General features: G+C 41.6%; 1 protein-coding gene and 1 pseudogene across 19 annotated transcripts in view; both read left to right on the top strand.

Moving 5' to 3' along the window:
- Nucleotides 1-24,706, top strand: part of TP53BP2 (tumor protein p53 binding protein 2) — a 64,199-nt gene extending 39,493 nt beyond the window's left edge. For 18 of the 19 annotated variants that reach the window (XM_086878829.1, XM_086878831.1, XM_086878833.1 and 15 more), the window contains 14 exons: nt 3,645-3,746; nt 6,269-6,443; nt 7,815-7,996; nt 8,371-8,535; nt 8,956-9,193; nt 10,852-10,980; nt 11,379-11,515; nt 12,243-12,732; nt 13,094-13,875; nt 15,738-15,875; nt 16,430-16,563; nt 17,561-17,727; nt 20,727-20,926; nt 23,678-24,706. In XM_086878829.1, the coding sequence (XP_086734955.1) occupies nt 3,645-3,746; nt 6,269-6,443; nt 7,815-7,996; nt 8,371-8,535; nt 8,956-9,193; nt 10,852-10,980; nt 11,379-11,515; nt 12,243-12,732; nt 13,094-13,875; nt 15,738-15,875; nt 16,430-16,563; nt 17,561-17,727; nt 20,727-20,926; nt 23,678-23,719 (3,081 nt within the window). In that variant the 3' untranslated portion in view covers nt 23,720-24,706. Of the gene's footprint in view, nt 1-3,644; nt 3,747-4,297; nt 4,742-4,795; nt 6,444-7,814; nt 7,997-8,370; nt 8,536-8,955; nt 9,194-10,851; nt 10,981-11,378; nt 11,516-12,242; nt 12,733-13,093; nt 13,876-15,737; nt 15,876-16,429; nt 16,564-17,560; nt 17,728-20,726; nt 20,927-23,677 lie in introns of those variants that run through there. The other variant, XM_086878846.1, reaches the window with a different exon arrangement.
- On the top strand, nt 915-1,836 carry LOC147655060 (uncharacterized; annotated as a pseudogene).
- Nucleotides 24,707-24,864: the final 158 nt, after the last annotated feature.

Here is a 24,864-nt window from a genome sequence, read left to right as displayed (position 1 = left end):
TTTTGTCCTTGCTTGCTTGCACAAACTTTTTTGCTTTTGCTTTAGTAAATTGCCTTTTCTCAGCCTAGGAGTTGTTTTCCAACTTATTTTCTCTGTCCTGCAGGGAAGGGGAGTGGTAGAGCAGCTTGGTGGGCACCTGGCATCCAGCCAAGGTCAATCAACCACAATCCTTTTTGGTCCCCAAACAGGGGTGAGACAAAGGCAGTTATATATATATCTACATACATATATAAATATTTTGTATACCACAGTAAAAAGTAGTTGCCAAGTATCAAACTCCTGTGTGGGACATAGAGTTTGTCAGCTGCACTGCTTATCTCTTTTTTTTTTGCTGAGTTTGGGAACAAATTAATGCCCTCACACTGATGACCTTGTTATGCTGGGGGAGCTGTTCTGTGGGGACCTGTCCTCCCTCTCCCTGCCTGAGATTGATGTGAATGCTTTTAAAATGCAGGCTCCCATGGTCTTTGTTCATCTGTATATAAGCTGTTAGTAATATTAACTAATACTGCTGGCACCCTGTGGGGTTTGTGGAGCTCAGTGTCGTGCTGGTGTAAGAGAAAACAAACTTTAGGTGAGGAGATACTGAGATGTGCTGTGAGGCATTCAGTTCCTGGGTGGCAGGGGGTGTGGAAGGATTTGGGCAGGTGCCTGGGGTGTTTGTCACCTCCCATTGCCTAGGGCTGTACACCTGAACAGGTGATCAATCAACCCTGGCAAGCTGCCATGTCAGCTGAGAGAAGGGTGCCTTGCCTACCCCAGTGAAACCCAGCTGTCTGACACCCTGTGTGAGCCACGGGTCAGTACTCAGAGCACTGTAGTTGAGGTAGGACCCCAAACTGTGTTTGAGGACACTAGGGCTGAGACAGGGACTCAAACCACCATAACTGTACCCCAGTAGTGAAAAAGGAGATATGGAAATGAACAAAGTAAGCTGAAGAGCCATACCCTTGGTTGGAAAGGAAGGAGAATTAGGATAGTGGGAGTTAGATAAAGAAGCTGGTCCTTCAAAAAAGACATTGCAAGGAGTGAGACAAAGCAAACAGGAGACAAAGTTACTTGGTCCTTGACCTCATCAGAACTTCAAAACTTGTGAAAAGATTACAGCTGCCAGCCACATGAGCAGATTTCTGCCTGGCTGTTTCAGTGCTGGGGAAATGGGGCTGAGTCAGCACTTGGAAGGTCATGGAGCCCAACAGCTGGGATCCTGAGATCAGGAAATTGAAAGAAGAATTGGAAAACAGAGCAATTTTCAATTTCTGGACATGGCTCCTCTCAAGTGTGAGGGCAAGGTGTCCATTTAAGGAAGATCCTGTAAATTCCCAGAAGAGTGAATCCCTTCACCTGAAGGTATCCAGCACTCGATAGAATTGGCAGTATTGGAAGTCATCTATAGTGATCTAAAAAGTGACAATGTCCCTAAAGATCTAGAGGATGTCCCTTATGCAGTGGCCTTATGGAAGAAGGTGGTTCAAAGTGCCCCTGCATCATATTCCAGCATTTTGGTGGCACTTTATTACCTGCAGATGGATACACCAACTGTAGAGGTGGCATCCCCCTGGCTTTGAAATGCAGAAGAAACTGGGTACTTCCACATCCTTGTGGGCCAGCACCCCAGACTTTAGGGGCAGCCCAAGAGATCACTCCTCTCCTACCCCAGTCACAGGGGAGGAAAGCCCCAAGAGCAGGCCATGTAACAAACTCTGGTTATTTCTGTGTGAGCAGGGACAGGACATGAGGCATGTCCTGTGGGATGCTGAACCCATCTCTAAGGTGAAAGCCTGTATCTGTGAACTGAGAGGGAAGAGAGCTGTTCAGAAAGAGTCACACAAGTAGACTGTCAGTGTAGCTGCCAGTTGTGATCTACTAGGCATAAAATGACTGAACTTGCCTCCTTTAACCATGGTGAGGGGACTTCTGGCCTGGCATTGCAAAGGTCAGCCAGAATATTCTGATCCAGAACAGGAATAGAGGGTCCCTGCCTTTGGTCAGGAGGAGGAGAGGGTTGACTGGGCACACTGGACTGTGTGGATTTGATGGCCTGGCACATCAGATCCATGCAAGTATAGAGCTGTAGTAGATGACTGATGTGTGTTACTGATGCCATCAAGGCACAGGAGTGCAGAACCCATCTGGATCTCTGGAGTGACTGGGGGGTGCCAGCAATTGTCTATATTAGAGGTTGAGGTGAGTTGACAGGGAATAAGTGGCAAGTGCCCCCCATTGTGACTGGCCCAGAGGCCCCTGGTATCCTCAGCATCCTCTACCTCAGGAGAGGGTACTTCAGGGATCCTGAGGGATACTGATAGGATTTAGCTATAGCTACTGTGGATACAGAGAATATCAGTTCCTGGCACAAGGAGACCCCATCATTGTGAGATTGCTGCTAGTTGAAGACCAGCAAGTGACATTTGCTGCCAGGACAGTGCACTGGCGGCAATATCCCACCAACTGAGACTCTGTAATTCCCATCCATGAGCTAATTTGTTGACTGGAGAGCCAAGGAGTGCTCAGCAGGACCCCCACTCACCCTTTAACAGCCCCATAAGGCGAGTGCAAAAGTCTAATGGGGCCTTGAGAGACATGTTCTGTGGTGACACAGTGCTTTGGAGAGAATTGAATCAGACAATGGGATTAATTTTTGAAGTAACCTCATAAACTCTTGGGAAAAGCAAAATGGCATTAAGTGAATATATCATGACATTTAGCACCCCCAGGCCTCTGGAAGAATTACCATTATAAGGAAAATGGAGACTTCCCCTCTTTGGAGATACTGATGCAAATCATGCCATGGAAAGAAGCTAAGAGGCTCTTGTGGAGAGGTTGTTATGGGCTGCTCTAAAATAGACACAAAGCTTCTAGCAATTATCATCCTGGCTTTCAGTTTTCAGGATGTCACCAAGATCTGTTGGCTGCCATAGTTGTGCTTGTACAGGTGGTCTCAGAGCAGCAAATGCACCATACTTCCCCTTCTCAATTCTCACCAGAATTCTTTTCTAATATTACTTCAATTTGAGGTTTTTTTTCACTTGCAGTTTTGTCATAAATCCCTATCTCCAGATTTCAAGTTGACACCTGTTACTATTTCAGCACCGAATCTGTTGCCTGCTGCTCTTGCTCCATAATTATGGGTGTAAGATTGAATCTAGATCCAGGAAATAGCTGAACTGCCAACCAATAACAGTGCTGTCTGATTTCCCTCCTGCCCAGCCATATTTAAACTTTCTATTTTCTTTAACTTACGTGGAAGTGCTTTAAATTGTAGTGATACACCTACGAGCCCAGATCCATCCTGCCACATGCTGAGCATTCTAGGCTCAGACAGTCAAAGCTGATTCATGCCGAGCTGAATTATAAAGGGCTCTGAAATGCCTCTTTAAAATGCTGCTGGGATTTTGCTAGAAATATTGGTGTTCCAAGAGATGTAATTTTATCTGAGTTGTTGGATTGGGTGACATATGCATATGAACGTACAGTTGTGTATTCTTTTACCATAAGAAGATGCTGTGTCTCTCTAATTATTTTATTGGCTAGTCAGTTGTTATTTCTGAAAGGCTTTTATCATACTTTTCTGTAGTAGCTCTCCTAAATGCTAGCCAGACTACAAATTCTAGACTTAGTGTGCTTTGGGTTTTCTTTGACAGGTAAGTGCACCAAGGATGGATATGACACTGGCTGAACTTCAGGAAATGGCATCACGCCAGCAGCAACAAATTGAGGCTCAACAACAAATGCTGGCTAACAAGGTGAGTTTGGAATTAGATTGTTTACAGCCAGAAACAAACATAGTAAGAGTCATGTGAAGCAGAGAGAAGATTGGGGAATTGGAGTTTTTTAATCCCTTCTAAACAGAGGGTGCCTTTTCTTTGGCTGCCTGTTTTTAAATTGGAAAGTCAAGGTATGCAAATACCCAGTTGTAAAACATATAAATAATGCCAGTGACAGAAGTGACCATTTAGCTTACTAAAAGGATAGAGCACACAACATTGATATATTGTCATTCATCCTGGTGGCTCTGCCAGCTCTATTTGTGCCCATGTGCTGACCAGCAATTCACCAGTTTGATCACTAAACAGTGCTTTTGTCTCTGCTGTCCTGTCATGCTATCTTGCCTTCTCCTGATAAGAGTTCAGCATGCCTGGTTTTCTGGGGCAGCTGGCTGGAAGAGATGTCTGGTATGTGATAAAAGTAACCTAGGACTGTGATTTATAAAATGCTTGCAGAACAATAATAGAAAAGCTAATGGAAGCACACAGGGTGTTCCTGAATTGTGTAGGGGAAAAAAATACTCTGAATCCATCTGCAGAATGGTGGCACAGAGTTTGTTTTGCTTGAATGCTGTTGGTACACATTGCTCTTGAAAATCTAACAGAAAATGCTGCTTTTGGCAGAGAATGGTTAAATGTGAGCCTGTCCTGAGGAGGGCTTGTCTGTCTGTGTGGGTATTCCCATGCATTTCAGAGAGTGATTTGCTGGGGAAGAAGGCTGCTCTGAGGATCTGCCCTCAGGACTTTTCCTGTGTCGCACACTCTATCTCCCTCTCCCTAGGAGATCAGCAGTGTGTGTGTTTATACTAAACTGTATGTTTAGTCTCTTGTTCAGTTCCCTTGGCCCTCAATAATGGTATCTCAGGAAAATGCTTCAAGCCATGGCTTTCTAGTAGTTCTGCGGCACCTGCTGAGTGGTATTATGGCCTGTCAAAATAGCCAATAAAACTTTTTCTGCTTTGAGGTAGGAACAGGTACAACTGGAAATTGCAGGAAAATGGTCAGTGCAGGCAGGGAGGTAGGAACAGGTACAACTGGAAATTGCAGGAAAATGGCCAGTGCAGGCAGGAAATTGGTCAATCAACCGAGTGATGAGAGGTTTCACCTGAAGAGTAGCAGCACAATTAATACCCATACTGCCTTGCTAAATTGGCCAAAGAATTTTGCCCTCTTCTCAGTTCCAGCTGAGATGTGTTTATATATGAGAAGCCTAAACTTCCACAGCTTCTGTTTCACTCACAGGTGATGGCAGTACACCCTGGTCTTATAAATAGTACTGTAGTCACAAGAAATAGGACTGCTGTTTTTACTGTAAATGGAGTTGTACAAGATAAAAAAAAAAAAATTAAAAATATGAGTTTGAGTCTGGATAGCTACCCATTGGTGGGTAGGTGTTTGCTGCCTGTGGTTTGAAGAAGTAGCCCTGTGGGTGTCCCACTAGTAGGACTTTTCATTTCAGTGCCTCCCTGGAACAAACCTGCTTTCCTAGGTGCTTCTTTAGAGTGACTTTCCATTGCCTCTTTCCTGCCTTCTGAAATCAGATGCAATATTAAAAATAGATTCTGAGGGAGGAAAAATGCACTTTCTTTTTAGACACAAGCTGTAATAGATATTTTTTTTGGTGACATTTTCCTGCGTAGGAGTGACTCTAAAGTAGTGCATACACTGAGCGTGCTTCCTGGTCCTGGTTTTCTCCAGAAGGCGAGCTCACTTTTTTGCTCTCCCTTTTTTATTCCAAGAATCCTTGTTTTCTGAATCTGACTGGTGATTTTTTAAATTTTTTTTTCTTCTGTGGGTTCAGTTTTTTTGGAGGAAGTGTGGAGTTCTAGTGTTAGTATGCAGTGGTAGTCTTGGATTTTAGTGGGTGCTTGAGAAAGTCTTATTACTTCTACTCTCCTGGAGTAATCTGTCATCTCCAGAGCTGGAATCCAGGTATAATGGCCAGTGATTTAGAGGAATTCTTTGTAGATGATCTAGTGGTCCCATGGTTTCTTCTAGGTCTAAACTAGACGTGTATGTAGAAACTGTTAACACATTATTTTACTCTCTTTGGAAAGGCAAAAGGATCCTCTCCACTTAGGTGATATCTATTGTTTAAATGAGGACCAGGTCACTGTGAAGGTTTTCCAGTGTCCTGAATTATCTGTGTGATGATGGTGGTGATCATTATCAGGAGACTGGTGTGTTTTCAGAGGTTTGGTGTGCAGCCATCCTCTATCTCAAGGAGGCTTTAGCAGAACTAGTAAAAGTATAAATTGTAATAGAAAGTACCAATAATTTATGGAATACCTTCTGCATAAAGAATGTCTAATATTCTCCAGTATGACTTGGGTGTTTATAATGTGACATATGTAAAGTACAAGCAGCATGGAGAGGGTGAAAATTGTCCTTAGTTCTTGTAACTCGAGAGCTGAGTAGTGATTAAATCAAATTAGCAAATGTCTTGGAACATGAATGCTGAAATTTTTCTTAAGACTTCAAAATCTTTGTCTTGACTGCAGGAACAGCGCCTGAAATTCCTGAAGCAGCAAGATCAGCGACAGCAACAGCAAGCTGCTGAACAGGAAAAACTGAAGCGATTAAAGGAGATTGCTGAGAATCAAGAAGCCAAACTTAAGAAAGTGAGAGCATTGAAAGGTCATGTAGAGCAAAAAAGACTCAGCAATGGGAAATTAGGTGAGTTGCTGCTTGGGGAAGGTAGCCTGGGATTTTTCATGAAACATAATTATTGGAAGTCAATAATTTCTAGTGATTTTAGTGATTCAGAGGAGTTATTTACTGCATTTCAGGAAATGTTAATCTTAACAGTTGTGCATCTTGTATTTACCAAGAAAACTCATGACTGACCTAGAATAAAATATATTTTCTTACTATATTTTAAAACATCCTGTAAATGCGCCCTGTATTTTGAGCATAGCATGTCTTCTCTTTAATTACAGTGTGGTTTTTTCCTTACTTGAATACCTTTGTGCACCACAGTAACTTTTTCCTCCTTGATGTCAGTACCCTACACATTTAGAGTGTTTTTTCCTTGGACTATAACAAAGCTTAGCTTGGTACCCAAGTTACCTTCTATGCAAGTGGTAACTAATGGCCAAAATTGGCTGCATATTTGCTTTTTAATGATGTGAATCTGACCAGGGTCTCACTTGCTATAGTACTGGTTGGGTGCTTGTAGTTCAGCATGTTGATACAACATTGTCTGAAATAAATATTATTCTTCTGTCTATCTTTTCATCCTCTCTATTGTGTAGATCTTGTTATTTTCCAGCCTGACTTAACTGAAAACATTAATATATTGTTTTAGTAGGAAGCGTTTTGGTTGAAAGATAAAGCCAAGTGTTTTTCTGTCAGAGAATCCCTTTTCTGTTTGGGTTCTGTTGCATAAAATAAACATAAGTTTTAAGGTGTGGAGGGATGGTAGAATAATACAAGATCTTGGAGCATGTGAATCTGTTTTCCAGCACCATCCCCAGCAGGTCTGATTTTGGTACTTGCTTGAATTCTTACTGATTCTTTAAACTTCATTCTACAATAGAACAGTTTCAGCAGTGGGAGCAGCTGATGACAGATGTTTGTAATAGATCCTAAAAAACCCTCGGAGTCCTTGTTTAATATGACAGCTTGAGTGTTTTGTCACTGAGTTCTTATGACCTAAATTCAGAGTTCTAAGTACCATAAATACGCCTTGTGGTTTAATGAGTGTCTTCCTGCTGAATTCAGCATTCAGTGAATTTAGGTTTCTCCAAATGAATTCAGTCTGGCAGTGTGGTTTTGTTTGTTTCCATAGCTCAGAAAGTCTAAAAAAAAAAAAAAAAAAAGAAAAGTTCTCTTTCCCTCTCTGTCAGTGCCCTAAGTAGACCAAATTTCCATAACTATTCTAGTGAGCCCAGAGGAAGGGCTGGTGGGACAGAGCAGTGGGTTTGGCTGAGCAGCCCTGCTCTGGAGGCCGGCGGGGCGCTCTCTGTCTCCTTAAGTGCTGCCTTGGAAGCAGCCCACGCCGGGCTGTTTCTCAGGGCAGCTATTGTGCTCTGCCCTTCTTTGCAGTGGAGGAGATTGAACAGATGAACAGCCTGTTCCAGCAAAAGCAGCGCGAGCTGGTGCTGGCCGTGTCAAAAGTAGAGGAGCTCACCAGGCAACTGGAGATGCTGAAGAACGGCCGGATTGATGGTTACCATGACAACCAGTCGGCTGTAGCTGAGCTCGACCGCCTCTACAAGGAGCTGCAGGTAATGGGAGGCCAGCCCGTGACCCTCAGCTCTTCTGGGCTGAAAGTTGGTTGGGTTGTTCCTTACCTTGCTGGAAAGAAATCCCATTGCTCCTGTTCCTGCCAGGGCTGTGGATGGCCCTGCATGCTGAGGAGAATGGAGGGTTAGTCCTGCTGGGTTCAAGGTAAACAGAGGAAGGAGCACATGCTGTCTATATCTTTCCTTTCTGCAAAATTTGGAGATTTAACGAAGTTTTCTCTGGAGGGAAAACATGACTTGACTTTTTAGAAGGCTTTTCTCTTTCCAACAATTTCCTGTCCTCCATCCTGAAAGTGAATTTGTTTTTATTTTGGTTGTTTTCCCCTCCTCCCCCACTGCTTTGTGAATTTATTCAGTTGAGGAACAAACTGAACCAGGAGCAGAATGCCAAGCTGCAGCAACAGAGGGAGTGTTTGAACAAGCGCAACTTGGAGGTGGCAGTCATGGATAAGCGTGTTAATGAGCTGCGCGAGCGGCTGTGGAAGAAAAAGGCAGCTCTGCAGCAGAAAGAGAATGTACCAGTAAGTGTGGGCTATTTAATAAAGAAAACGTCAATGCTGTGTCTTGTCTGTACAGCCTGAAGTAAAAACTTGCTTGGGGGGAAGGCTGTTGAGATGCTAGACTTGTTGTCTTTCTCCATATGTAGTATGGAGAGTATAGAAGTCCTGTATTATTAAAGTCCTTTTCATGGTGCGTTAGTGTTAACCTACTTACTCTTTACAGACAAGAAGTCTTATGCTGTTGTGGAATTTTATTTCAGGTTTTTTCCCTCCCCCCTATTACTACCTCAGCTTTATAATTCTTAGCTTTTTCAAAAAAGCACCTTAGATATTGGAATATCATTTGCTACTTGTTTTATCCTTTTTGACTTTTGTTTCAAACTCTATGAATGGATACTGCAGAATAAAATCCTTTAAATTTTCTTCTTTTTTCCCCCCAAGGTTTCTTCAGATGGGAATTTACCACAGCCAGCGGCTTCTGCTCCAAGTCGAGTGGCAGCAGTAGGTCCTTACATCCAGTCCTCTACTATGCCACGTATTGCTTCCAGACCAGAGCTTTTGGTGAAGCCAGCGTTTTCAGATGGGACACAAGCTTTGCAGGTACCTGATGGGCCACTGAAAACACAGACGCTGCCCAATATGAGAGCTGGGAACAGTTCACAAGCTAAAGCTCCTGCAGGTAAAGCTTACAATTAATATTTCTTGTCCAGACACGTTTTGTTTTCTTACCTAACAGTTCTGTTTTGATGTTTTGGTTTTTTTTTAAAGAAAAGTGTTATTTGAGACGTCAGTCTTGGTACTTGTAGTTTTTCCTGCACCAGTGAATATATTTTATAAGCACTGAGGTTCTATGATTCAATATTAAAAGTTAAGTAAATCTATTAGTGAGCACTTTGAGTTGTTATAGTGTGTGGACTACAGGAGGATTTTTCTATCAAGTAATTATATATTTAAAGTTTTCCTAAAACTATTCAACAGTGTGTTTGAGTTTCTAGAGGCAATTTTAGTACATACCTGGTATACATAACCTGCTGCCTGGATTTAAAAACTGGCAGTGCCAGGCTTTCTGATTGTGCATTTTGGAAATAACCCATGTAAAGCATTAACCAACATGACAAATTTTACAATGGAGGCAGTTACTTGTAGCACAGAAATAGCAGTGAAGTTACTGACTTGCTGATGAGTGAGGTTTGGCCTCTCCTACTTGGAGAGTTAATGAATATTTGTTGGCTTCTCTCTGTGGAATTCTCCTGTGAGAGACAGTTCAGTAAGAGAAGTCTAAAAAAACTTTCAGAGAAGTGTAAATATCTCTTCTGTGCTATCCTGGGAGAAGACTCCCTTATCAGCTGGAAGAGAAGAGAAACACTGGTATTCCCAAAAACAAGAAATGGAGACTGAGCTTGTAGAATAGTTGTTTATTTTCAATCTCCTTTCCTTCATCTCCAATTCTGGCAGATACTGAAGTAACTATTTCACAAAAGCAGTTCCAAATGTCTCTTGCCTTACTGGAGAATGGAGGATTGCTTCTTTTTATTTGGTTTGCTGATTCTAAAACTACTGGGGTGGAGTTTATCTCTAGACCATACAAAACTTGAATTTTTGCTAGAGGAATGTGTGGTGGTTAGCTATTTGAACTAAAATATCACTTTTTACTTTTTAGCATTTGGACAAAAGGACTGCTTTCCTAGTGAGAGTTTTTGGTACTTTTCAGAATAAAACTTTCTGCTGCTGCTGGTTGTTATTACTGTTTGAATCTAATATTACTTAGGTTTTTTAGAATTTAGTAGAGAGAATTTGGTGGAATACTTAGTAGGAGGTTGCAAGCATTTTCTTAGTGGTTTTTGCAGATCTGGACGTCTATTCCAGTGAATGTAAGGATCAACTTTAATGCAGACCCTATATGCACATTAAACACACAGATGCATTTTCTCCTGTTTTGGATATCCCTGGCAGGCCCTGTTATGCTTTAAAGCATCATGTTTTTCTTTGCACATATCTTTTTTATACTTAACATTGTATCACTTTTAACTTAGCACAGAGGAAAGTTTCCTACTAACTGGAAGTAAGCCAATCTAGAGAAGTTTCTTTTTTTGGATGGTTTAAGCACAGATGTGTGCTATGACAGAGCTTTGCTGCTGCTTTTGGTAGTTGTTCTTGAACTTCATCTGCATTCTTTTTTAAAATGAAAATCTCTAATGATAGGTTTTATAGCAGTTAACCTCTATGTGATACTTTTACATTGGCTACACCTGGCTCTTGCAAAAAAAAACCCCTATTTGTAATAAGTCAATAAAAACTACAATTTTAGCTTAATCTGTTCTACTTATTCTCTCCTAGGTTCTGTGGTCCCCAATGCAAAACCTTCCCCATCTGCCCCTGACTGGAGTAGTTCAAATACAGACAATCATATTAATCAAGGATCAGCCTTGACTTCAGGAAAAGGAATTGTGACAAGTGAAGGACAAGGTGTGTTCTTGGTTAATCTTGAAATCTGGAGAATCTAGTCGATGATACCTCTCTTCTAAATGCTTCAATAAACAATTGAGAATTCATTTGAAAGCACACAAAAAAAGGAGATAAATTAAAGGACATTGCCATTGCTTTGCTATGGTCTTGCAGGGTTTTTAACAAGAAAGAAACTAAACCCACAACTCTCTTCAGGTGATGAAGTAGATCCTACTTCCTTACATGGCCCAGTTAAATTTGCATAATACAGCATTTGATAGGCCCAGGGACCCTTAGTGCAGAGGGTGCAAAAAGCATCCCCTGCATACACTGTGCTAAATATTGTACAAAGCAGGACTCTCACCCCTTGAATTGTGCCATCCCTTTTGAAAGTTGGTCTCCTCTCTCTTCAACAACAGCAGAAGGAGAAACTTTTTTACGAGACAAAGAGAAGAAGGTGCGTCCGTTCTCCATGTTTGATTCTGTGGACCAGGCTGCTGGGCTGGGCACTCTGAGGAAAAACCAGAGCAGCGAGGATCTCCTGCGGGAAGCACAGGTATGCAGGGAACCTGGGCTGATGCTTTCCATCTGCCAGGACTTACCCACAGCTGTTCTAATGTGGCTGGCAGAAAGCTTTGAAAAGTACTGAGGTCAGCTTTTAAATGACTGCTAATGAGAGAAGATGTCTCTTAGGCTTTTAATGGCAATTGGTATCTCCAAATCAGGCTCTACAGTCACTGTGGCTATATTACTTGTATGAGTGTGTATTTTTAACTCCAAAGATACAAAGAGGTATTTTCATGTTTGGGTTTTTTTCAAAATCATCTACATACTTGCTTCACTCTTGAATGCAACAGTATCCTTCAGATGTTTGATAGCACTGAAACTTCTCAACTTAATTTTGGCAGGAGGGCACAGTTTGATCATGTAGGGGTGAACTAGCCTACAACTGGGGATGACAAGTGCTTTGTTGGAGAGCAGCCTCATGTCAACTGAGTGTCTGTTATCTCTAGAGAAATTACTGTGCCCTGCCATTGCTCCTGTTTTAAACACATCTGTTACAGAAAGAATTAAAGAGAATAAGCTAAAAGTACTTTCAAACATCAGTAATGACAAAATGTTTCAAGCAGTTTCTTCTTGTTTCCAATGATGTTGTAAACCTTATTACAGCAGTAGTAGATATAAGATACTGTGTCATATTTTGAGGCTCTTTGGTCCTTCATAGCAGAAGGCTTAAATCATGTCTCAATGTTTCATCTTAATGAAATTGTTTTGTCTTTCAGACAACCAATAAAAATGTAACCAAGGTGCCACCACCTGTTCCCACTAAACCAAAACAGATTAATTTGCCTTACTTCGGTCAAGCCAGTCACCTGCAGCCTGCTGATACGAAGCTGGATGGAAACCTGCAGAAGCTGCCTTTGGCTATTGCAGCTATGGCGAACAAGCAAAAAACAGTGGCGCAGCAGCCTTCTCATCTTTCTCAGCAGATACAGCAAAGGATTTCAGTACCTCCTGCAGGTTCTTCCTCTAGCCAGGATCAAATTCTTCCTTCCTCCAAACAGGAGAGTCCCCCAGCAGCAGCTGTGAGACCTTTTACTCCTCAGCCATCCAAAGAGACTTCACTTCCACCATTTCGAAAGCCTCAGACTGTGGCTGCGAGTTCCATTTACAGCATGTACACCCAACAGCAGACTCCTGGCAAGAACTTCCAGCAGGCAGTGCAGAGTGCTTTGACGAGGGCGCAGACCAGAGGACCACACTTCCCAAGTGGTAAGCATGTAGCTCTCTTCCATCTGATGACCCTCAGATAGAAGTTCTTTCCGCCTGGTCTGTGGGTATGAAGCTGTTCTTCAGGGGAATTAAGTGGGTCAGGGCAGCTGTAAGAATCTTAGGTGGATCTTCCATGCTGTGTAAGAGTGTTAACAGGAAGTGTAGAATGTGTGTCTTGGGTTTGCAAGGTAACTAATGCTAGATCTGGTTACCAGATTAGTTCTGGTCAGTTTTTTTGTATTCTGCTTCTTTGTCCTGCATAAAGAATACACAACCTGATTCACATTTCTTTGTTGTTGTTTTCTTGTTGATCAAATAATCAAACTTCTTTCCCCCCACCCCTGTCTGACCTGCTCCACAGTGTATGGCAAGCCTGTGATGGCAGGAGCTGGGGTACAGAATCAGCTGCCACAGACAGAGAACATCTACTCCAACCTCCAGGGCAAGCCAGGCAGTCCAGAGCCTGAGATGGAAACAGCAGCCTCTGCTCATGAGAACCACGAACCAGAGCGGATACCCCGTCCCCTGAGCCCGACCAAGCTGCTGCCTTTCTTATCCAACCCCTACCGCAACCAGAGCGATGCTGACCTGGAAGCTCTACGGAAAAAGCTGTCCAATGCCCCCAGACCACTGAAGAAACGCAGCTCTATCACTGAGCCAGAGGGGCCTAATGGCCCCAACATTCAGAAGCTGTTGTATCAGAGGACCACTCTGGCTGCAATGGAGACTATCTCAGCTCCATCGCATCCCTCCAAACAGACGGCATCAGCTGCCAGTCCCGAAAGCCCAGTGGAAATCCCAAATCCTTATCTAAGCACAGAATCAGAAAAAGAAACAGCTGCCTCCATGCCAGAACCAGCTATTGCTGAGGAGACAGAAAGCACAGCAGCAGAGCAGAACGAAGCTGCTCTTCCCCCCGTGCCTTTGGACACTGTTCCTGAAGCTGTATCAGACTGTGATGAACTCTCACAGCCCAAACCAGAAGAACCAAACCTAGAAGCTCCACTGCCACTGGAGGTGTACATGGAAGAATATCCTCCATACCCACCTCCTCCCTATCCATCAGGGGAACCAGAGAGTTTGGGAGAGGACTCATTCAATATGAGGCCTCCTGAAGTTACTGGACAATTTTCCTTGCCTCCTGTAAGTATGAGCTTACAACTGGGGTGTTCTGTCAATAAATCATCTCAAGTGCTGCCATAAACCCTGAGCATTGTGTTGTAGAGCTCAGGCAGATGTGGGAGAACAGTCTCACAGTCTAGAAGTCACTCTCTGGGTATCTTTTCTATTTGTGTGATGCTCTTATCTCCAGGCTGCATAACAGTAATGAGAAGTCTCTTGTCCCTAGAACTAATGACATAATGAAAAGTTTCAAACAGAATACCACAGATAGAAAAACTCTACAGAGCTGTAAAGAATATTCCTTATAGAAATCTGCCTACACCCATATTCTCTTCAAGAAAAATTAATGCTGATTTAATTTTTATTTTTTTTTCCTTGAGATACAGATTTCACAAGCATTTCCCACTATTGCTAATATGAGCTGGGGACTAACTTTCTTAATCCTAGATTGCATTTGTTTATCTGAAAGTGCTTTTCTTGAAAAATATGGAGGAACAGACTTGTTTAGTTTCTGCCTTAAAAACTCATTTGTAGACATCAGCTGTTTGTACTTCTACTGAATGTTTCCTGAATTTCTTTGAAATTCTTTCTTTCTGATTTAACATCAGTCTACTCTCAAGTTGCATCAAAATGGAATCTCTTGGGGCTGAGAGGAGGCAGCATTTTTACCATTTTATTTTGCAGATTTGTATCTGTGTGTGGTATGATGTTATCTCACTGTTGTAGAACAAAAATGCTTAATGATTTCAGTTTCTCAAAGACTTTCTTTAAAAACCTATCAAGAGTAGATTTTTGATAGTTTTGATAACCTGATACATGAAAGTGGTTTTTTTCCTCTATCACTTCAGTGCAAAGGAGTTAAAAGGTTTAAATGTTTCTTTTTAACCTTGTAATTTGTGCTTGGAGACATTTTGTATGTTCATTCTTTAAAGATTTTGTTCTTGATCCCTTTTACAAGGAAACTTGAGTGGTAGGATTTCCTGAATTATGAGAACTCATTTCTGCTTGGCTTTGTAATATTTCTGCAATGATGAGAAGAAACCAGCCCAACTTCCTGATTTCATATTTAAATCCGTGGGTAGTTCTGCCGGGCTTACTCTTGAAAAAGCCCCTACTTTTGATATTATGTACAAATCTACAGGCAGAAGAGAATTTCATGGGAATCTCTACTTATATATCTTATCTCCACATGCCTGCTCTTGTGGAATATGAGTCAGTTCTATTCATCTTTGACTGGACATCTGTCAGAAATTTACATACCCTTGTGAATAGTGTTATTGCTGCTGCCCAGGCAGCTGGGCGAGCGCTGAGCTAATGCGAGCGTGTTCCCTAAAGGAACGGCTACAAACTCAGCTATAGAAATACTTGGTTCCCAGTATCAATGGGGGCATCTAAAGCAATTCTACACTTGGTTCTATATTTCACCAAAACCATTTTCTATCCCTGTTGGCTCCTGTTAACCTCTGCTATATTTACAAAAATGCTAATAACTTTACATCAGCACTTAAAGTAGAGTACTTTGTGGAGTGGGCTGCTTGGTTTAATAGCTATGAGAGTTAATGGTAAAACTGTCCAAACAACAAGGAAAAATTGCATCTTTTCCTGATATTTAGTAGTTTTGTTGCTTTGTTGATGTTTGATCAAGGTAACTTCTGTATGAGAGTTGAATAGTGACCTTGTCCAGAGATAAAGGCAGAGATCTTTCATAACATGCTTAACTTAATGTATTCATAATGTGTTTGGGGACTGATAAAAAAATACTATAAATTTCCTGTTGAACACTTTTCTAGTCGATTATTTCTGCTTTCATTCCCAAAGAAGCAGTTTTACATTCATCCTCTTTCCAGGAAAAAGTGCCTGTAACTTGTGTTACCTCTTCACAGGGGAAGAGGACGAACTTGCGTAAGACTGGCTCCGAAAGGATTGGGCATGGAATGAGAGTGAAATTCAATCCCTTGGCATTGCTTCTGGATTCATCTTTGGAGGGGGAGTTTGACCTTGTGCAGAGAATAATTTATGAGGTACAAATGCTAATTTGTAAGATGAGGAATTTCAATACTGATTGAAACCAGGAAGTCATAGCTTTTCTGGACTAGTGCAGAATCTGTTCTTAAGGAGATAAATCCTGACAGGTTCCAAGTGATCACATTTAGAGGCTGATTTTAAGTGTGTTAAATCCACAGTGGATTTTTAGGATCAAGACTATAAAATTTGCAGGACACCTTTTTCTCATTTTTTATGTACTGCTTCATAGTTATCAGATAATTTGATAGGCAAAATCCATGTGAACTTTGCTCACAGTTAAATAGACATATATTAGAAATTTCTTAAAAGTACTCTTAGTAAGTTACCAAGATCCTGTTTCTCTGAACCACACTGTTAAAGGGAGACTGCAAGCTTAAATGTGAGTCTTGATGCAAAATTGGTAGTGGTTGTGGTCTTCTTGCTCATGCCCTTCCTAGAAATGCATCACAAATTCATATTTCAGAATAAGACAACTGATTTTTGTATGAGAAGAGGTGTTTATTCCAGGGAGTTTCACCTGAATGTGATTGGTTCCTTTCTGGCTGGCCAGGTGGAAGATCCTAGCATGCCCAATGATGAAGGAATTACTGCTCTGCACAACGCTGTGTGTGCCGGGCACACGGAAATCGTGAAGTTCCTGGTGCAGTTTGGGGTGAACGTGAATGCTGCAGACAGCGATGGATGGTAAGGGTTTCATTAAGTGGTTCCTTTTGGATGTTCTTCCACAAATTCAGGACTTGGGAGCTGCTGCAGGTCCCTCAGAATGTCCCTCTGTGGAGCTGGCAATGAGTTTTCTTTCCAAAGTGGAGCAACAGCAGTTCTCAGTGGGGCATCATATGGGCCTGTGCAGATGGGGAAAATAGGGAAATTATAGCAATATTCCCTTATGGAAAGAAATGCTGTAGGGGTGGACACAGTTGTCAGGAAATTGCTCTGTTTCCTTGAGATATTGAAGACAGCTTATAATGAGCCTTATGCTGAAATTCCCAATATCCTCTGTGAAGTAACCTGTAACTTACCTGTGCTCTGGGCAGTATCTAGCCCTGCAAACTCTCCCCAGTTCTTTGTCCAATAATCAGCCAACTTGAAACCAAAGTGGAAAACCACAACCCTCAAACAAGGCTTGCAGCTGATAATGTGTTACAAATCCTTTTTACAAATAACCAGGGAGATTGTTTATGGAAGGCTGGTGCAGGGGGCAGTGATTTTACTGTTATTTCTGCCTATAACAGAAGTGGTCGAGGCCTAAAACTGAATAAAGATGCTTGTGCTCCCTCAACCTGAGGGGTTATCACGATTATGCGCACTTGTCACGAAGTCAAATCTTGAAGTAATTATCTAAATTGTAAGAGGCATGATGTCAGAAAGATTTGAGTGGGTTTTTAATATTGATTAATTTTTTAATTTTTAGTGCCTTAATGAATGTTCCTAAAATGTTAATAGGTTGTAGAAAGGTAGAATAACTGGAGATCTGTATGGCAACTTAGCTTTAGGGCTCAAGCAGCTCTCAGTAGCTCCTGTTACCTGTGAGAAGCGATTGCTTTTGACATTCTGGGTTAAGTGCTGTGCTGGGAAACCCTCAGCAGGACAGAGCTGACTGCCCAGGGTCCTGGTCCTGCAGGCATGGATGCCCTTTGCTCCCATGGGAGTGAATTGCCATCCTTTTGTCCTTGCCTTGCAGGACCCCTCTGCACTGTGCAGCATCCTGCAATAACGTGCAGGTGTGCAAGTTCCTGGTGGAGTCGGGGGCAGCTGTCTTTGCCATGACCTACAGCGACATGCAGACGGCCGCCGACAAGTGCGAGGAGATGGAGGAAGGCTACACGCAGTGCTCCCAGTTCTTGTATGGTGAGTGTCATCCCTGAGTCCTGGAGCACACCAGGGGCTCCCCTGCTGCCTCTCAGTTCATTTGTGCCATGAGGAGGGGTAAGTGGCACACTCAGGTGCCTGTGCCACAGGTTCCTCCTGGAAAGAGAGAGGTTTTGTTCAGCTTCCTGTTACAGAATTTTATGGCAGAGAGTGAGTTCCATTGAGATTAACTTTGTAATACTCACCCTGTGCAGGAGATCTGAGTAACAAAAGGTTTCCCTGCATTAAAAGTGTTGAGTGGAGCATGTGCATTGACAGATAAACCAGTTAGGTGAATCTTGCCACCTAAGAACAACTTCTACATGAAAACAAAAGTGACATGGATATGTCAGTAGGCAGTTCCAGCTGTTACCTGGTGTCTTGAAATGAGGACTAATGTGCACCTTAGAACCAGAGAAGGTATTGCCAGGTTCCTACCTTGATGGATGTTAGCAAGCACTGAATTTGACTTTACCTTCCTGACTTTTTTCTTGACTTGCATTTAAAAAGAAATCCCAGATTAAATTTAGATTTTATTCAAATAGTAAGGCTGTAGAGATACTATCTTTGAATGGAGAAAACTAATTCCCCCTAGGGGGTGATGAGTATTAGTCAATGAGGTTTTACATTGCTTTACTGTATGTTTTGTGTGTAATGAGGTTTTAAATTACTTTTCTCTGTTTTGTATGTAGCTCATGTCCCCTAGGCACGTACCAGCTGGTGTGTCATCTCTCTGCAAGAGTTTAGAGTAACAGCAATGTAACAACAGAAAAAGCTGTAAAACTGCCTTTCTGCTTTTATGGCACAGGCGAGAGCTGAGTTGCTTTAAGCTGCTCAGCCAGGAGATTTCAAAGCAGTCTGTCCAGCTGTCCTCACTAAGCTTGAAACTGTCTTTGGTGCCAAATATATAGTTTTCTCTATAAAGGGAGGAAGCCTTTTTAACTGGCATCAAAATTTGTAGGCTAAGCAAAATTACATTTGGTTTTGTATCCAGACTCCAAGGGGTGTCTTTGACACTAAATACACAAGGAAGATTGCAGGACTAGATAAAAATACTATTTGCCTAATATTTTAAACTTGTCTTAACTCACATATGAATTAAGAGATGGTATATTTGTGTTGTACACCTCTAGAGGGATTTCTTTCAGGAATTTGTCTAATTCTTAAATTCAGTTAAACTGCCCATGAGATCTTGTGGAAAGGAGGTCCATGGTCTCATTATATACAGCATGAAGAAATACATTCTTTTTGTTTGTGGGGTTTTTATGACCTGCCATCTGGTGATTTCACTTGATACTCTGGTTTTTGTTGAGTTTGGGATCTCTTTGTGTTATGAGATACTTTCTGATTGGTCCTGAAAGGACTGTAAGGCTTTGGCCTGTTGCCAGTTTATCCGGATTGAAACCGCTGAAACTGTCTCTTGATATATTGGCTGTTCAGCTATCAAAGTTCCATATTGTTCCATCAGAAATTAATCTTATTGCTAAGACTAGTTCTGGTTGCCTGTAGTTACTGTAAGAAATTATTCTCTGCCTAAAACTGCTTCTGTAAAAGAAGTTTGGGAATGTGTATCTGTTTCCAGAACTGCATTAAAACATGGCTCTCTAAACTCATTATCAAGCTAATAAACCCTGGTGTAATTCATTGATTCACTTAATCTTTTTTTGTTGCAAATGATGTCCAATGTCATGCAGAAGGCACAGGTAGGTTTAAATAAAACCAGTCATCCTTTAGCATTGATTGGATGGCAGGTCTGATGCTGCGTAAATATGGATGTTTTCACTTTCTGAAATGTAATGCCTGTGCTGGCTCTGTGCCCCACTGCCCTGGTGTGACTATTAACACCCCTTTAGGACACCACATGCATTGTGTGGATCTTCTTTGTCTACTTTGATGCTCAGTGCTCAATCTTCCCTTTCACATGGGTGCAGAGCAGGGCTTTGGCCAAACCTCTACTTATACCAAGTGCAAAGCAAGGGAAGAGTTTCTCTGAGCAGAGTTTACCATGCTCTGGAAGTAATTTAATGTTATGGGCTGAGCTGGTGTGCAGAAGTAAAGAACTTGCTTTGAGCAGATGCTTCCTTTAGCAGATGTAGGTGGTAATAGGTACATGACAAAAAGGAAAAGGACAGGTTTTGTGATACAGTGTGCAATGTACTCTCTGCTCCTGAAAATACAAAACCAACCAACCAAAAAAAAACCCAACAGTAGAATTCAGTATTTTAAGATAATTACTCAAGAGAAAATCAGCTGGTGTACAAACTAAGATGCCTTTTCCAGTTTTCTGCTTAGAGGCTGAGGAATGTGTACAGAAAGAAAAGTATCATCTCTGGCTACAGCTGTAAAATGAGCAAGTTCTGAATAGCCTTGCAGGGTGCATTTGTATGCTCCAAAACAGCTTGGTCCAGAAATAATTTAACAGACTTGTGTTTCTGAAGGCAGTGTTTAAAACAAGAAAAAAAGAAACAGCAATGAAGAACTGCTGAGATAACCAAAAGCAGCTGCAGAGTAGCAGGCAAATCTCTCAGGTCTGAGATGCAGCTTGCTTTAAAGTTCTGAAATAAAATGGCCCAGGTGGCAAATGACACCATACACATCAAAATTACAGTCCTGGTCAACCCAAGCAGGTATTGCTCTCTCCCTGTGACAGAAAGAGATTACTGTTGCACTAAGGGTACAGAAAGTGTTTCTTGCTCATCACTTAGGTCTAGAAAATGTGAACACAAAAATATAACCTTTTGTCAATCAGTGTTGCGCTCCCCATTCGCCTTGTATTTTCTGAGCATGTTTAAGGAAGGAATCTGTCTGCTCTAAGTAGTTTCACAAAGCCACTTCTTCCAGGACCAACTCTGAATAGGCAGTAAGGTAGAAATTTTGGGGTTTTTTTTTCTTTCCCTGGACTGTCTTCCAGTAAGAATAAATGAGTCTTCCCTCCTGTTGTCCTTTTTATTTATATATTTTCTTTTCATTCGAGCTGCTCTGTGTTTTCAATGCTGCAGGAGTGCAGGAGAAGATGGGGATCATGAACAAAGGAGTGATTTATGGACTGTGGGATTATGAGGCTCAGAATGATGACGAGCTGTCCATGAAGGAAGGAGACTGCATGACAATCCTGCGCCGGGAGGATGAGGAGGAGATCGAGTGGTGGTGGGCACGGCTGAATGACAAGGAAGGCTACGTGCCCCGAAACCTACTAGGGGTGAGTCCTGGCTACTTCCAGAGCCAAAAAAACCCCACCCCAGGATGTGGAGTGTACACAGCATTGTATTCTCATTGGATCTTGTCCATCAAGGTGCAGCTTTAAGAGTCAAGAGGAAGGAGTTGACATTTTCCATCTTTATTTAGGGAATTGAATACCTTGGCAGAGTGGGTTAACACCCTCTGTTTAAGGTACTTAACACAGATTAATGGGTGCACAAAAGAACAATAGCATCACCATTCTGCAATACACACCAGGCTCTAATACCAACCTTGTTCCAACATCTTAGAGGAAAATAAACCCCTTTTATCTGAATATGACATGTGAATATGATTTTCTTGAGTATGTTCTCAGGTACATGGGGTGATTTTGGGGCTGTCCTGTGTAGGGCCAGGAGCTGGACTCAATTATTCCTTGGGGGTCCCTTCCAACTGAGGATATTCTATGATTGTTTGAGAACAAAACGAGTTCTCCATGTTTCAGAAAAGTAATGTACTGGCACAAAGGGCTTTCAGAACTGAAACTTGCATGAAGAGTGAGTCATGAGTCCTTCCCTGTGTATACAAGGCACCTTTTGATCCAAGGGGATAAACATTGCAAAAATCTAGGTTATCTTTTTTCCTCGTGTTGGGAAACAGATTACATTGCTCAGTAAAGGCAGATCTTTGTTTCCTCCAATGCTTTTTAAGTAACATTTAACCATATGTCTGAGGCCTTACATGAATGGCCTCTCCTTCTCTCATCACCTTTTGTATTGCCTTTTATGAAAAACAACTGTGTACAAATAAGATACTTTCAATTATGTCCCTGTATTTCTCCTCACAGCTGAGTTGCTAGAAAATGCTGGCAGATGGACACATATATAAAAATTCCATTAAGCTTTTTTTTTTTTCAGTTCTAGCTACCTTGGTGTTGGAGATAAGAGGTTCTCCAAGATTAACCACTGTGAATTTTAGCTGATTGATGTATGATGCTTGAAAGAGGCTGAACCTCCTTCCTCATGCAGATAATCCTTACTCTTAAACTGGTTAGATTTTGCAGAGCGACTCTATCTAATGCAAAATCAGTTTTCATGTCTGTATCCTTTCCAGGTCAGGCCTACATACTATGTACTGAAAAATCCTCCCTAACACAGTACTCCTGCTCAGTTTTTTCCTCTCCAAAGTAAACATTTCTAAATTGAGAGCAGCCATCAGCCCTGCACAGTAAGGTTAAAATGGCAGCTGTTTGATTTTTGCCTGCCCCAGGGTGAATTATGCACATAGTGCTTGTTCATAAGCTTGTGCTCTGAGCCTGAGCACAGGTGTGTAAGAACACAAAGAACATCTGTGCTTCTAGAAAAAATAACAAAACACAAGGCAGCACATCTTAAACTGGGAATTAAAACTAACCCTTATAAGCACAACACAATCCCAACAGAATCTTTGGGGGAACTATACAGTATTTATTAACTGTGACACTCCTGTGTCTGTTCAGTTGTTCTAGTGCTGACACTGAAATATCCTGTGGTGGGTCTGCAAAGCAGTTGCTGGCCTCTTAATATAGCAGCTGAGTTCTAGTCTATGATGTTCACCAACAAGGAAAATATTTGGTAGATTAATATAGTCTTGTTCTTATCATAGTTACTTTATCCTTTTGCAGTCAGGTGTACTGAATAAAAAAAAGGATTGTATTTTCTATATCAGCACTCTACCCTTCTTAGTGACTCCCTAGCTCCCTAAGCTAATAAGAGAATACTGTCAGAGGGAGTCTTTTGAATACTGTCAGGTGTTACGATACTGCAACTGACTGACTTCATTGAAGAATGGTGAAATCACAGCAGGCTGGGACAGACCTTGTGGTGAAGTTATTGGTCTTGTCTTAGTCACTGGGAAAAGAAGAAAGCCAGGGTCTGGTTAAGGAGAGAACAGGGCAGCTTTAAGGAGAGCTTTAGATGGGAAATGCTGTGATGCTTTGCCATTTAGAGGGAGGATTTAGAGGGAGGATTCATCTCTCTTAACTGTATGAAGTATATCTTTATATTTTTATCTGCTAGTGGCCAAAATACTTTTCAGAACAGCAGCTGTTCCCTAAACCCTTGCAAGTGGGAGCCAACAGCTTCCCAGGCATCCTGTTCGTGCTGTGTGCTGTCCCAAGCTGTGTCCTGTCAGTTGTCCCCTGTGTGGCCAGGATGTGTGAGCAGCCCAGGGGCCACAGGCTGGCAGGGACCAGTTTCCTGCTGGCAGGTCATTCATGGAACTGGCCACCCACCCTCCACTCCCTAAAGCACAGCTCCTCCATTTCCATGGCCCTTCTGCAGACAGATGTTTCCAGCTTGCCCAAAGCTATACTGCCATAAAAGCTGATAGGTGAGAGAAAGCAAACCAGGCTTGAATACCTTTCTGGTCCCATTTATAGAACAGGGAACAATCCCACAGTTCACTGAACACAGAGGTCTCTTGACTTACAAAGCCACATGCTTTTCCTGGCCCACCCATCTGGGTAGAGCTGAAAGTACTCACTTATGTGCTGTTCAGTACCTCCCTTTTGTACTGACATGGTTGGTATTTTTTTAAGCCTGCCTAAGACTGCTAAATTCATATTTGTCAGTGCCATGGGTGTTTTTTATAACTGTGCCTTTGCTACTATGGGTTACATTAGAATTTTAGCACCAAAGGGAAAGGGGGTTTTGTTCCTTTATTTTTTTCTTTTTTAAAAAAGTAACCTTTTAAAGTACTAAAATTTTAATCCTCATTTCTGTTTTACCCTCAGCTGTATCCGAGGATTAAACCTAGACAAAGAAGCTTGGCATGAAATAATACAGAAGCCAGATTCTTGAAGTACTAATCATGGATAACTTACAGAAAAAAAAAAAGTCCATTTTGTGTTGGTTCCAGTATCATGAGACTTATTTCAATGACAATGTAATTTGAAAGCTATGAAAAATGTGCTTTGAAAACAAATGAAGGATTGATGCATTAGCAAATGGATGAGGGCATTGTACAAGATGAAATAATGCTTACAAGCAAATGAAATTCTGCTGCCTTTGGTCAAATCAAGCCATTATGTTCAAGTACCCACCCGGATTTCTTAAAACATGGCAGAGGAGAGTTTCACTTTTTTTTTTTTTTTTTTGCATTAAATACAAGGACCTTTTGAATTTGCCATTGAAGAAATCATCATGAAACAGACAACTTGGCTTTGTCCAAATTTATCCCAAGACTTTTTCCAGATGGGAGAAATTAAAGTGTTATTGCTGGAAGCAGAATGTTAAAAGAAGCTAAAAAAACTGAAGTGCATCTTGAAGAGTGACAACCACATGACCAGTCCATTAAGCAATAACTTTTAAAAAAGCTGTAGCATCTTAGAAATTATGTGTATTCAAAATATCATGTGCTGTAACAGAAATGTAGTTTTAGATTCCTCTTTTTACACAGAGCCTCATGTATTTATTGTATTTTGTACTTTGAAGACTAAATGTAGGAACTTTCTGTAGTCCTTGACAATTTACTTGTTTTTACTCCACTTGTTTACTCCACCATTAAACTTTTGTCTGCTCTTAAGCTTTAACTCTGGGTATTTTAATAGTAAAACTGTTCTACATTGCACTAACTTTCAGCTACTTTCTGTATTAAACTGAACCCTCCCTAAACCATCCATTCAAGGCAGTTTTTCTGCATTTAAAATTGGGCTGAATCTGTTAGTTGCACATTGTAAACCTTAAAAGCTAAGGGACATACTTAAGGAAAAAAACCATCTTGGTATCAGTATTTTCAAAATAAAGCCTTTCCTGGAGAGCTATCCTTTCTCTCTCTCTCTACTTGGCAATAATATGATACTGAACAGTATTTAACAGAAGAGCAAATAATTCCTTAAGGGTATTTAGAAAGTGCCTCACCCTGCAGGCTCATGTTTTCCTACTAGGTAAGTCCTACTGCTTTCTGAAAAGGTGCCCATAA

This window comes from Cyanistes caeruleus, chromosome 2, assembly GCF_971803275.1.
Source record: "Cyanistes caeruleus chromosome 2, bCyaCae1.hap1.1, whole genome shotgun sequence".
Lineage (NCBI taxonomy): Eukaryota > Metazoa > Chordata > Aves > Passeriformes > Paridae > Cyanistes > Cyanistes caeruleus.
The sequence above is the reverse complement of the archived record's forward strand: the minus strand, read 5'-3'. Positions and strand labels throughout refer to the sequence as shown.